General features: G+C 42.2%; 1 protein-coding gene across 2 annotated transcripts in view; it reads left to right on the top strand.

The window, feature by feature from the left end:
• Positions 1-15613, top strand: part of LOC138800850 (dynein axonemal heavy chain 11-like) — a 268385-nt gene that overhangs the window by 113408 nt on the left and 139364 nt on the right. For both annotated transcript variants that reach the window (XM_069982946.1, XM_069982947.1), the window contains 4 exons: positions 1852-2091; positions 7314-7475; positions 8003-8196; positions 11790-11952. In XM_069982946.1, coding sequence (XP_069839047.1) covers positions 1852-2091; positions 7314-7475; positions 8003-8196; positions 11790-11952 — 759 coding nt within the window. The remainder of the gene's footprint in view (positions 1-1851; positions 2092-7313; positions 7476-8002; positions 8197-11789; positions 11953-15613) is intronic.

Genomic DNA, 15613 nt, shown 5'->3' with positions numbered 1-15613 from the left:
TAAAAAGATTTTTTATTAAAAAACACAACGCGTTTCGAAGTCGTGCTGACTTTCTCAAGTGTATAATACCAAATAGTTTTCAGCGTCTATAAAAAGGAAGGTTGCACATGCCCAGTAGCAGCAAAGAAAACAGGTGATCGCTAATTACATGCATCATGGATCACACCTCCCATTTGGGGGTGGATCACATAACCAATACATCTGTTAACCCTTAATACAAAAAAGCCAGTGATAAAAACAAAAAGACAAAGGCATAAAATACATATAGACATAAAAGAACCTATCTTGTATTCTCAATCGTTTCGTTTAATCCCTGAGGTGTAAGATCGGTAATTCCGAAGAGGCCCAATATTATTTTTCGTAGGACTAAAACCATGCGGGGTCATATTGCCCCCAGTAGACTTAGAAGTATTCAGGATAGGACTTCGGAACAAACACAGAATGTACCTACTAAGTTGGGTTCCAGAAGATGCGGGCAAAACCGCTGCTTATGCTGTGAATGGATGCCCCCGACTCTGGTTACCTCATTCAAATCCTATACTACAGGGGAATTGTTTTCTATTCGTAGTAAGCTCAACTGTGCCACTCAGTTTGTTGTATACTTATTGGAGTGCAGCTGCAGGCTGCAGTACGTGGGCCGCACTATTCAGACAGTGCGGTCACGTATGAATAAACACAGGTCCAACATAAAAAATGCATTTCTTTTACATAGTGTATCTAAACATTTTTTAACCCATCACCAGAGTAACTCTACAGATTTAACCCTAACCATAATAGAACATATCCCAGAAAACCATCCAAACAGATATAGACAACTGATAAATCGGGAATCCTTTTGGATTTTTAAATTATCCACACTTACACCTCAGGGATTAAACGAAACGATTGAGAATACAAGATAGGTTCTTTTATGTCTATATGTATTTTATGTATTTTATGCCTTTGTCTTTTTGTTTTTATCACTGGCTTTTTTGTATTAAGGGTTAACAGATGTATTGGTTATGTGATCCACCCCCAAATGGGAGGTGTGATCCATGATGCATGTAATTAGCGATCACCTGTTTTCTTTGCTGCTACTGGGCATGTGCAACCTTCATTTTTCCATTTGGTATTATACACTTGAGAAAGAAGTCAGCACGACTTCGAAACACGTTGTGTTTTTTAATAAAAATCTTTTTACCTATCCTGTAACGTTCTTGGACCTGCGCCCTATCTACCCAGGTATTTGAGTGGAGGAAAGTTGCTATATGTTCCCCTATACTACTCAGGGGAGGCTGTTATTTTCCAACCCCTTGGTCAGGTGCTTACTGATTGGTGTGATGTCAGTGGGGGGCAGGGTTACAGCTTGCCTGGCAACAGAAGAGACAGAGATCATGTGACCCCTGTCTCAGAAGGGAGGGGGAGGACAGAGAAATCGAGACAGAGTGGACCAGGAAGTGAGAATTTTCAAAAGCTTAAGGGTAGAAACTTAAAAGTCATGTGCTGTAGACATGTAGTAAAGACCCGGTACTCACCAAGTAACCTCACCAAGCGTGGCCTTCATCAGCTCAGAGGTAGTGCAGTGTGATACAGTGGTAGACAAGTTTAAATAGACCACAAAAAAATGCCAAACCATATAGGTGTGGCTAATGTGATGATGTCATAGTGTAAACAGTACAACAAAACATGAATGGTCACGTCACAGTAGACAATAGTAACCAGTAGGTAACTGCAAACAAACAGACCATTTCATGTAATAGAAACCTATTACAATTATGGGTGGGGATTGAACATGGTTAAATCTTTCTTTTCCAGAGTTCTCCTTTAAGACCTGAGCAGTAAGGACATAATTCTTTGTGTTTCGCCTTTCAGAGACACTTCTCCGTGTTCGCTGTGCACTTTCCAGGTACAGATGCTTTGACCACCATCTATGGCAGGATCATCACTGCACACTTCCAGCATGGGGGCTTCAGCTACAGCGTGATCAAGTCTGTGTCCTCACTCATACAAGCTTCTATATGTCTCCATCAGAAGATGACCCAGAATTTTCTCCCAACCGCAATAAGATTTCATTATATATTTAATCTGAGGGATTTAACCCAAGTCTTTCAGGTAACAGTCATTCCTTACATTTGTCTTGGCCATAGTCAATGGGACATCACTAAATAGCTTAGACACCCAAAAACAATAGAAGCTAACTGTAAAAATAATAAATACTAATAATTACACAATTTTTACACAGTGTTTACGCTTGAGAATAGATTTCCTTTTTTGCTTTTTTATTGACTGACATTCTGGGTCAAAATCCTCAAGGTTTTTTTATTTTTTTACCAGTTTTGCCATGGTTGCCTTTCAAGCTGTGTTACTTAAAAAAAAATAATATCAATAAAATAATAATAATCATCATCATTATCATCATCATAATCAAAATAGCCATATGAGGGCTTATGTTTTGTTGGCCTTTGTTGGGACAATTTTCGGTTCATATATCAACTGAACACATGTCCATGCAAATTTTTAGTGTTTTCTTTTAATAATTTTTTCCAAATATATGCCCAAAAATTTCTTTTTTCACTTTGTCACTATATCGAGTGCAAATTGATGGTAGAAAAACTGACTATTTTGAATTTTAACACAAGGCCGCAAAATGTGAAAAAAGTGAAAGTCCAAACCCTTTCCTTATCTATATCATAAAAATGAAAGTCTGTCTGTCTGTCTGTCTGTCCCGTATAGACTTCCAAACGCCTGAACTGTTTGACCCCAAATTTGGCCCACAGATACATTGGGTGCCCGGGAAGGTTAGAGCGAAGGTCCCGTCCCCGCTAGATGTACAGGAGGGGAAGGGGAAGGGGAAGAGTGCCCCATAGAGATGAATGGGAAAATCTTCACACTGCAAACACAGGTGATATAATTAGCTGCAGCTGCACAGAGAAAACGGCAGTTGGGAGCCTTAGCAACCAATAGGATTACTGCTTTCATTTTAACAGGGAGCAATGGTTGCTAGGGCAGCTGCCTCACAACATCCACAGAAATAACTGGTAGACCCCTTACTCCATCTATACAGTACATGTATATACAGGGCACTACAGGTATACAGGACCCCCTACTCCAACTATACAGTACATGTATACAGGGCAGTATTACCAGCTGCTGCTGCCCTAAGAACTAAACCTGAGGACGCCCCATCCTCACTCACCAATTAGCATCAGGATAGATTGGTAGATAATAGCTCCAGAGGTCACATTTAACACCGCCATACCAGACCTGACCAATACCGCCATACTGTGACTGGATAACACCGCCATATCAGACCTGACCAATACCGCCATACTGTGACTGGATAATACTGCCATGCCAGACCTGACCAATACCACCATACTGTGACTGGATAAAACCACCATACCAGACCTGACCAATACCGCCACACTGTGACTGGATAACACCGCTTTATCAGACCTGACCAATACCATTACACTGTGAATGGATAACACCGCCATACCACACCTGACCGATACTGACACACTGTGACTGGATAACACTGCCATACCACACCTGACCGATACTGACACACTGTGACTGGATAACACTGCCATACCAGACCTGACCAATACCGCCATACTGTGAATGGATAACACTGCCATACCAGATGTGAGCAATACCGCCATACTTTGACTGGATAACACTGTCATACCAGACCTGACCAATACCGCCATACCGTGACTGGATAACACTGCCATAAAAGACCTGACCAATACCACCACACTGTGACTGGATAACACCGCCACCAGACCTGACCAATACCGCCATACTGTGACTGGATAACACCTCCATACCAGACCTGACCAATACCTCCATACTGTGACTGGATAACACTGCCACACCAGACCTGACTAATACCACCATACTGTGACTGGATAAAACTGCCATACCACACCTGACTAATACCGCCATACTGTGACTGGATAACACTGCCATACCAGACCTGACAAATACTATCATACTGTGACTGGATAACACTGCCATACCAGACCTGACCAATACCACCATACTGTGACTGGATAACACTGCCATACCACACCTGACTAATACCGCCATACTGTGACTGGATAACACTGCCATACCAGACCTGACCAATACCGCCATACTGTGACTGGATAACACCTCCATACCAGACCAGACCAATACCTCCATACTGTGACTGGATAACACTGCCACACCAGACCTGACCAATACCACCATACTGTGACTGGATAAAACTGCCATACCACACCTGACTAATACCGCCATACTGTGACTGGATAACACTGCCATACCAGACCTGACAAATACTATCATACTGTGACTGGATAACACTGCCATACCAGACCTGACCAATACCACCATACTGTGACTGGATAACACTGCCATACCACACCTGACTAATACCACCATACTGTGACTGGATAACACTGCCATACCACACCTGACTAATACCGCCATACTGTGACTGGATAACACTGCCATACCAGACCTGACCAATACCGCCATACTGTGACTGGATAAGACTGCCACACCAGACCTGACCAATACTACCATACCCCCCTTTGAAAATACACTAGATTTTCTGGCAAGTCTGAACAGGAGGTGGAAGACTAGAAAAATAAAAATAAAAATAAAAAGTTGTTTCCTTCCCCCTGCTCCCATGCAAGGTGCTGCCCTAGGCAGACCACGAGTTCCTAATGGTAAATACGACCCTGCAGGTATACAGGACACTACAGGTATACAGGACCCCAAAACTATACACTACAGGTATACAGGACCTCCACCATCTCTATACTACAGGTATACAGGACCTCCACCGACTATATACTACAGGTATACAGGACCTCCACCAACTCTATACTACAGGTATACAGGACCTCCACCGACTATATACTACAGGTATACAGGACCCCAAACTATACACTACAGGTATACAGCACCCCCACCAACTCTATACTACAGGTATACAGAACCCCAAAACTATACACTACAGGTATACAGGACCTCCACCAACTCTATACTACAGGTATACAGGACCCTCAAACTATACAGTACAGGTTTACAGGACCCCTGAACTATATACTACAGAACACTACAGGTATACAGGACCCCAAAACTATACACTACAGGTATACAGGACCTCCATCAACTATATACTACAGGTATACAGGACCCCAAACTATACACTGCAGGTATACAGGAACCCAAAACTATACACTACAGGTATACAGCACCCCCACCAACTCTATACTACAGGTATACAGCACCTCCACCAACTCTATATTACAGGTATACAGGACCCCAAACTATACACTACAGGTATATGGGACCCCAAAACTACACACTATAAGTATACAGGTGTTAGGACTCGGGTCGTGCGCTCGGCTTTTTCAGCCATAATGCTTCACATGTTTTTCACATACTCAGCTCTGCTGTTCTTTGTTATAGCAGAGGCCAGGGTTTCACTCCCCTGGCTGTTCAGCATAGGTGTTGGGTGTGTGCACTGATTATTGATTGACAGCTGACTTACCAGTTAGCTTTCTGTATCCGGCAGGACCTGGAGCCTCAGCCCCAATCAAGTCTGGGGCTGGGACTCCAGGCTGAATAAATATCAGACCTGTGGTCTCATTTTTTGCCTGCGATAGAACCTGGTTCCTCCTGTGTATCTTGACCTAGCATTACTCTGACTTTGTACTTCTGATACCTGACCTTTCGGCTTGGACCTCGACTATTCTTTGGATCACGATTTTGTACCTATACTGACCGGCTGTTACCGACTCAGACCTCTGACTTTCCCTTGCTTGTTTGTTATTTCTGTCTCTGTTTTTCGTGTATGCACTTTGCCAGGTTAGGGAACGCCGCCCAGTTGTCCGCAGCTGTTTAGAGCAGGTAGGGCCAGCTGGGGTGGGTGCCAGTTCTAGGGCTGCACTCGTCTTGTTTTTCCAGACCCCCTACCTGACAACAGGACATCCACCAACTATACACTACATGTATACATGAACCCAAACTCTACACTACAGGTATACAGAACCTCCATCAACTATAAACTACAGGTATAAAGGACCCTAAAACTGTACACTAAAGGTATACAGGACCTCCACCAACTATATACTACAGGTATACAGGACCTCCACCAACTATATACTTCAGGTATACAGCACCTCCACCAACTTTATACTACAGGTATACAGGACCCCCAAACTTTACACTACAGGTATACAAGACCTCTACCAACTATAAACTACAGGTACACAGGACCCCCAAACTATACACTACAGGTATACAGGACCCCCGAACTATATACTACAGGTATACAAGACCTCCACCAACTATACACTACAGGTATCCAGGACCCTTAAACTATAAACTACAGGTATAGAAGACCTCCATCAACTATACATTACAGGTATACAGCACCTTCACCAACTATATATTACAGGTATACAGGACCCCCAACTATACAGTACAGGTATACAGGACCTCTACCAGCTATACACTGCAGGTATACAGTACTTCCCAAACTATACAGTACAGATATACGCCCCCCCCCAATTATACACTACTGGTATACAGGACCTCCCTCAACTATACCCTACAGGTATACAGCCCCCACCCCAACTACACACGACAGGTATACAGGACCCCCTCAACTATACACTACAGGTATACAGCCCCCCCAACTATACACTACAGGTATGCAGGGTGGATGTTTGACGTTTTTAGTTTATTTCTAATGTGCATAAGCTACAATTTACATAAACAGTGCAGAACTGTCGGGTATACAGGGACATATAGGGCTACTGGCGATTTCCCCTTAAACAAAAAAACAAGGACATAGATTGGCCTCCTGGGCACCTTAGAATAAATCTAATTGACACACTGACACTTTATACCCGGGCAGCGCCGGGTACATTTTCTAGTGTATTATATTCAGAAAAATCCAAACAAAATGGCCAGCACAACCAATACCACAATTCACACTATGCAGGTGCTCACTGCCATGGCTAAGATACAGACAAAAGCAGAAGGGTGCAAGAGCATCCTGCAATTGCTTAGACATTCCATATACATAATATAAATATTTAGAATAGTAATACTTTTTTAGAAATGTTTTTAAAAAAATAAGGTTCCTTGCAAACCACTTGATCAAATTGTATGTACCATCTCACCACGTTAAGGTGACCTCAGAGAGATGGTCCTACACTTACCATCTTACTCTAATTTTATCACATCACAACATGTAACCCTATCCATGTTCCCCACCAGTACCAGGTCTTATAATGTCTCCCAATGTTTTATGCTCTATCACACAGGGAATGCTTTTTGCATCACCCGAGTGCATCCGTTTCTCCAGCGATTTAGTTCATTTGTGGCTACATGAATCAAGCAGAGTCTACTCTGATAAACTTATGGAAGAGAAGGATATAGAGCATTTCAAGAAAGTGCTCATTGACACGGCAAAAAGATTTTTTGAGGTATGTTACCAATGACTGCAGCAAAATTTCTGAATATGAATCTGTGAAAATTGGCGTAATTTTGACTGGACGCCATTAGCGACAACCAGTTTCAGTATGTAGCTTATCACTGTGGACCAGAACCTAGTGCCCTGGAAATTACTGATGGTTTTTGCTGGGAAACCTGCAGTCAGTTAGTAAAAAACAAATGGCCGTCCATGTAGTACAAGGACAGCTTAAAGGGAACCAATCAGCCCAATTGATATGGCTAACTGGAGCACTGTCCTGAGCAGCCTGTCGCACGTATCGGCCATGGCTGCAGCACAAGTTTTATACAGGAGAAAAAGAGGTTTTTTTTTTACCGGGGCACGCGGCAGGCAGGGGCGGGGAGGTAGTCATCTGGGCGGCATATATACACGGACATATAAATACAGCACTATGGTCATATCATTAAATGGGCAATTGTGCATATATATTGAGAAGGAAAACACAAGTACCTTCATCATCTATATACTCAGACTAACCTTATCATGTTATGTTCCCTGCAGGGTGTGGATGAGCACATATTTATCACTAAGCCTTTAGTTTACTCCCACTTCGCTCATGGTGTTGGAGAACCACGTTATTTCCCAATATCCGACTGGGAAAAGCTGACAAGAATTCTCTCCGATGCTCTGGAGCACTATAATGAGATTCACGCTGCAATGAACCTGGTTCTCTTTGAAGAGGCTATTCAACACATGTGAGTTTTTTGCGAAATGAGAATTTTTCTTTTCACGAAATTTGTACTTTGGACACAGATTCACATACTAGACCAGGGGTGCACAGTTATTTTTGATTCTAGGGCTTTAAAGCGACTCTGTACCCACAATCTGACCCCCCCAAACCGCTTATACCTTCTTATAGCTGTTTTTAATCCAAGATCTGTCCTGGGGTTCGTTCGGCAGGTGATGTAGTTATTGTCCTAAAAAACAACTTTTAAACTTGCAGCCCTGTGCCAAACACCCGTGGCCTAGAGTGTGTGTGCATTAGGCTGGCACAACCTCTCTGTCCCTCCTCCCTGCCCTACTCATCATTAATGCATCATTAATGCTCCAGGCAGATTGTCTCCTATTAGTGATGAGCGAATAGTGAAATGTACAAATATCTCCCGAATATTCAAATATACGATCGAATATTCGATCCCATTAAAGTCTAAGGGAGCAAGTATTCGATTATTGAAAAATATCTATTCGACCACTTACAGGTAAAAACCGGAAGCTGGGGGATTTGAACGCTTATCGAATATTTATCGAATATTCGGCGAACTATTTGATAATATTCGATAGATTGAATACCTTACTATTCGATCGAATATCTATTCGATCGAACAGTATTCGCTCATCACTATCTCCTATTCATCAGCTGTGAGAACACTGCACATGGGCTGGATCATTAAGGCACCTGTGCAGTGTTCACTGCAGAGGAATAGAAAAAATATATTTTTACACCAATATTTTTTTAACTAACCAGTGTCACCGTATTAATATTTCTTCTGCCAATAAAGCTATTTGATGTGCACCCAACAATCACATGCATCATAGAGTTTTATAGCTGAAACATAGATAATCGATTACGAATGCTCTGAATACGCTCGGCTATAACCCCTGGCATTGATCTCTCTGGAATTATGATCATTTGGATTACAATTGTAGTTTGATATTTATTTACGGAAATAACAAACAATTAATTTTTTTTTATACTTTTTAATAATTTTTTTATGGTGGTTAAGTGGCCCTGTCAAGATATAGTACCAGTGAATTGTCACCAGAATTGAGGCTATGTTCACACTACGTATATGTCCGGCCGCATATTTTCGTGGCCGGACATATACGTGTTAAACTCCAGCCGGGGATTTACGTAAGTTGCGGCCGGCTACGTATGCGAACTTACGCCCGCAGTCTACTTACGCTTCCCGAGCGCCCTATGTAGCGATCTGACAGCGGTCTTTTACTTGGAAATCTTCGCCTAGCCCCGGACACCCCACAGAACCTTTGGGATCGGCAAAGAAAAAAGGAAAAATGAAGAAATCACCACTACGTACGGGACCGCATGTTACGCTACGGGCGTAAGTTACGGCATTTTCGTCCTCAAACAATGGTCTGGTTCATTTTTTACGGCGCCGCGTACGATCCTAGCGTAAGTTCGTACGTAGTGTGAACTGTGCAGCCGAACATCGTATACCATTGTACGCAAACTACGTAAATCTCTGGCCGCTTATTCACGGAACGCGCTATGTCCGGAGACTTACATAGTGTGAACATAGCCTTAATGTGTAAAACCCCAGATCCTGGACTCAAATCTCGGAAGGAGCAATTCCAGAAAGTGTTGTCAGGTTGGGGCTACACCAAGACTTTCTGCAGTACAGTCGGCAGCAGCTGTTCTTCCGTAGTTGAAATTTCCAGGCTAAGGCTGGGTTCACACTACATTTTATGTTCACACGTCAAAAACATTGAAAAGACAGCCGATTTTCAGATTTAAAAAAACTTATTTTTGCCGAGATTTAACTGACTGCAATGGAAATGCATTGAAGTCAAGACGGACGTCCAATGAATAACAGACATTTTTGCAGCCTAAATACAAATAAACATGATCATTATTTTCGGACGTCTTTTGCAAACAGCAAACGTTTTTTATTAGTTGTTCACACACAGTTTTTCTTTTGTCACCGTTCTTTCTCAGTATTTACTATTAAATTCAATGGACTTTTCAATTAAGCCGCACCCAAAGTCCTATTAGGTCCTATTGAGGGGCTGTGTGCTTTGTTTTAAGTGCATTACTCTCATAGCCTAGTTAGATAGTACTATTACTACTAGTTAGTCAGTAGTCTGCAGCTACTATGACTATATAAATATAGGTACAATCCACTCTGGAAGGCTAGGGAAGCTATGTGATTTTAATGAGCACAACTTTATACGTATTATTTTCTATTTGAAGGCCATTAAAAGTTACGTTTTACTCAGTGGTAGGTGTTATTAGATGTGATTTGGGCTTTTGGCCCTTAGGGCCCTTTTACACAGAAAGATTATCTGACAGATTATCTACCAAAGATTTGATGCCAAAGCCAGGAATGGATTTGAAAAGAGGAGAAATCTCAGGCTTTCCTTTATGGCCTGATCTCTGTTTATAGACTGTTCCTGGTTTTGGCTTCAAATCTTTGGCAGATAATCTGTCAGATAATCTTTCTGTGTAAAAGGGCCCTTACAAGTTGGCTCTGGTATTGATACCATCCATATTACCTACCTTTAGGGCACATTATTTTTGTTTGTTCAAAGTCCTATTAGTAACCCCAAACTAGAATAATGTGCAAACACCAGTCATTGCATTAAGAGGAGGCCAGACAGCTAAATGATGTCCGTTATTTTAGACTAAAAATAACGGACGTCATTTTAAACGGAGCTGAAAAAAACGTTGTGTGAACATAGCCTACATCTGTTTTTTTTTTTCATCCGTTTTTGCAAAAAAAGCGGATAAAAAACAACGGATACATTTGTGTATATCTGTTTTGATCAGTTTTTCCATTGACTTCCATTATAAAAAAGGGGTCAAAATGCATTTTTTTTTTTTTACATACACAAAAATGTGGTTGGCTACGTTTTTGTGTATGTTTTTAAAAAAACTGATGCGTTTTGATCTATTTTTTTTTTTATAATAGAAGTCAATGGAAAAAAGTGATCAAAACTAATGCACACAAATGCATCCGTTTTCCATCCATTTTTTCTTCTGTTTGCAAAAATGATGAAAAAAACAGATTGCAGAAACGTAATGTGAACCCAGCCTGCTGCAATTGATGGGTATTCCTTACTGTGTTCGCTACATAGTGTCCTGGTAACTGCAGCTCAGCTCCCGTTCTAGTGATGCAGCGCCACCACTACACTGAGAATTAAACCAATGACTTCCGGCCCTGTTCACTGTGTAATGCAGGTGCCAAATAGCTGTTCCGTGTGAGTGCTGGGATTTTGGCACCTCACCGATGAGTGATTGATTGAGGATAGGCCATTATTCATACTAACCTATTTCATGCCCAAGAAAGGGGTTTTAGGATGTGCCCTATCACCTTGATCCCTGACAATGGACAGTCATTCTTTTAATTGTTCTAAAATCCATAATCTAGTATATTCAGGCTCCATCTTCTTTCCTGTGGTATCTCAAACAAGATTTCCAGATGAGTTTAAAGATTGGATGTGGTCACACCTCAGTCATTAGAAAGAATGTTCTATATACACAAAAAAGTGTATAGTTCTTTTAGCGATACACTTAATGATTGATTATTTCTTCCTGATCCTTTCAATTTAGCTGCCGCATAAGCCGAATTTTGGAGTTCCCATATGGAAATGCCCTACTGATCGGAGTTGGGGGTAGTGGTAAGCAAAGCTTGTGTCGTTTGGCAGCCTTCCTCAGTTCACTTGAAGTTTTCCAGATTACCCTTCGTAAAGGCTATAACATCAATGATCTCCGGGTAAGATTTCAATAGATCTTTCCATTATGTCTGTAGAGTCACAAGTATTTTTGGTATCATAAAAAAAATCATTTATTTTCCATATTCTTATGACCTATTGGTCTGATAAAGGGAAATGTTGTGTGAAGGATCTAATTATTATGAAATAAAGATGTGGGTGTGTTAATAGCCCTTTTACAAATTTCTCATAAATTTAGCATCAAGGGAAACAGAGAGGAGCCACCCGGTCCTACTGCACAGTGTCTTTTGACACAAGAGATTCCATACAGTACAAGAAATCCAGTTCCAAATGTGTGAGGGTGGGGGGACCTCCGCAAACTTCTGATGCCTAGGAGTTACTGAATGGGACGCTGTCATAAAGTTCCTAAGCAACCTTTTGTAATGAGCTTCCGAGGACCAGGGAGGAGCTATTTGCAGGATGGGAGTAATGGTCACTTCTGTGACCTCAGTATAGGTCTTAAAAAATGGGAAACCAAAATTATTTGAGGGTTTGACAGTAGGGATGAGTGAATTTACAGTAGGAATGAAGTGAATCACTTCATTAGGATGTCAGGCTGCTTTGAAGTCTATGCCGCTCGTCCCTGGGTGCTGGGAAAACCTGGATCCATTTTTGGAAAGCAAACTCAACTTTTTTTTGTTCCTCAATAACCTAGCTTAAGAAAGGCTCCAGGTTTTTGCGGAGCCTAAATTAGACTTGAGTCTGCTAACAAGGCTTTTTACAGTTTGGCCGGCTGTGGTTAAGAAGTAACATTTATACCTACAGAAGAACTCTGCAGAGCAGTCACACAATACCCAGAGGGACACATGCAGGAGCATGATCACCTACATGGAAGTCTGCTTGGAGACCTACTAGGAGAATGGCAAATACCAGGGAGCCCTTAAAGGGGTACTCCAGGAGGGGGGGCACTTTTTTGCTGGGACCGGGGACGAGGTGGCCGAGGGAAAAGACATCCACTTACCTCCCTGGTTACAGCGGTGGGTCCCGCATCGCGGCGCTCCGGTGCCCGGTTCCCGGCCGCTTCCAGGTGACGTCTCAGGTCCGCTCAGCCACTCAGTGAAGGAGGCGGGATCCGTTTAATGTCCACTCAGATCCCGCCTCCTTCACTGAGTGGCTGAGCGGACCTGAGACGTCACATCTCGGGCCCGCGTCAGACACCGGGCCCGTGGGCACCGGAGCGCCGCGATGTGGGACCCGCTGCTGGAACCGGGGAGGTGAGTGGACGTCTTTTCCCTCGGCCACCTCCTTCCCGGCCCCAGCAAAAAAGTGCCCCCACGCTGGAGTACCCCTTTAAGCAGATAATCCCACTGTGGACTAAAAGACGTTTGGGACTTGATTTATATAACAGCTTTGAGAAGTGCAGGAGTTGAGGCTCCCAGGGGCTGTGTCTTGGTTGTAGCTTGTCCTCTTTACAGGTACTAAAGCTCTCAAAGGCAAATTCTCTGCTTGTAACTTGTTCTTCTCACAGACGCTTCAGGTTCTGAACAATCTCTTTACACAAAGAGACAATCATCTTCATTGACTTGATCTTTACAGTCAGGTAGAACTCAGAGGCAACTTTAGGGGTTTGAACTTGTCTTGGAGTGCCTCCCTATTTGTTTTTCTCTCCTTGTATACAGGATACTCAGAATACGTACAACTAAACAGCTGACCAAATGATCTGGCTAACAGAAGCTGACCTTGCAGACATGGGCACTGGCCAGAGGCCAGGCTCAGACTAGTTTTAGGTCCACCTCTTTCCTGCCTAACAATGGCTGGACTATAGACTGCTCTCACTGACTGAGAGATCTCACTGCACTGCTTTTTACAGCATTTGGAGAAATAACTATATGGTAATAGGAAACAACAAACTGAGCTCACTTATTGACTTTTATGGAAAAGTTTCCTAAGCATGCTTTGTGACCTGTGCATAGGTAATTGTAGGGGGAAGGGTAGCTGTGTCTGTGGTGGTAGTCTTAGGAAGTCTCAACTTATTGTTAGGCTTAGTGTCCAGAATACAAATTTCAAGATTTCAGATTATTTTATAATATACAGTAGATATTAAAAGATAAACCTATATATGTTTAACATATATTTAAAGGAATAGGTCAATTTCTGGTGATCCATTTTCATTAAGGGGTAAAGGGCTTTGTAGCTTTCTGTTTTATTTTTCACAGGGTTAGAGCTACATTCTGTGTAATAACTCGCTTTACGCCGATGAATCATTACCGACCGTCATGCTTTGGACCAGTAAATGGTACTCTGTAAGACTCCCCTAGTACCAAACAGTGATCAGGCTTTCTCCTCATTATGTTCTACGTAAACAATGCAATTTCCAGCACTTCAGCACAATTAAAGTGGTGCCAATGAGACTTCTCCTGGGTAAACAATGCCTCAAACTAATTCCTTGCTTAATTATCCATTTGCAAATATTGTTTTTTTCAAAACAACTTGCAGGTCAATGCAGAAGAAGCGCTGCCACAATTATAGAAAACAAACCAATTTCTTTAACTCGTCCTTAATTGCGCAAAGGTCTGCTCCCGCTGACGGAGGGGATACAGTAGTTGCCATGGTACCTAACTTACCCATTCAAACTTTGTTACTAGACAGTGTTTAATCCTCAATCCTCAAGTTTACTATGTTTTGCTTTCCTGCGTGATGACTGTTGCTTTTATAAAAAACTAAACACTAAGGCTATGTTCACACAACGTCTTTTTAGGCAAAATAATGACCATTGTTTTTAAAAACACGTCCGTTATTTTACAATGAAAGCAGTCAACAATGTTCATGATCATTATTTATGACTGTCATTGTCAAACAATGACCGTTATTTTGCCTAAAAAGACATTGAACATAGCCTAAAGGAGACTTTTATTAATGGAAATATTCTAAAATTCCCGTGGGCCATTTTTGGAGTTAAATATTAGTATAAAGTAAGGGGGGGGGGGGTAATCAGGCTGTATTGGGAACATGAGGGAGTCAAGAGAGAATTAAAGATGGACTTGGCGACAGGTGAACCATATCGAGTGAAGCATTTCAGAGCAGTTATGCGCCTTTGCAATGATTTCCTCCATCCATACTATGTCCCTGAGCTCTCTGAACTATTTAGTAATAAAGAGAAGGGTTTGGGTCTTTGGTCGGGGAAAGACCATCCGAGCCGCAGTTAATAAGTCATGTAGGATCCCCTTCTTAACAGTGGTTATGGAGCCAGGTATTAGAGGTAATATGTGTAAAACGTGGACTCATTGCTCAACCATAATTATGCTCACAATCCATGAACGGTTGTGTTTCTGGTTGTGTCTCAATTATTATTGTTATAGAGCGCCCTTAATTCCAGAGCACTATACAAGCGAAAGGGCAACAAACAGGAACAATACAAGATCAAAACACATTACATGAAGGTAAATGGCAGACTGCTACATGAGGAAGAGGACCTGAGGGCTTACAATCTATAAGGTACTGGGAGAGAAACAGGAGGTAAAGTGCAGCCAGTAAAGTGTGATGCAGAGTTATATAGGTTGTAGCCTAGTTTGAAGAGATGGGTTTTCAGGTTACTTTTGAAGGACTTGATGGTGGATGAGAGCCGGATGTGTCGGGGTAGTGGGTTCCAAAATAAGGGGGAGGCTCGGGCAATTACAGAAAGCGAGGTGCACCAGGGTTCTAGGAGCTCACTAGGTACTTGCA

This window comes from Dendropsophus ebraccatus, chromosome 9 (assembly GCF_027789765.1).
Source record: "Dendropsophus ebraccatus isolate aDenEbr1 chromosome 9, aDenEbr1.pat, whole genome shotgun sequence".
Lineage (NCBI taxonomy): Eukaryota > Metazoa > Chordata > Amphibia > Anura > Hylidae > Dendropsophus > Dendropsophus ebraccatus.
Note: the sequence above shows the minus strand (reverse complement) of the source record. Positions and strands in the feature narration are given on the sequence as shown.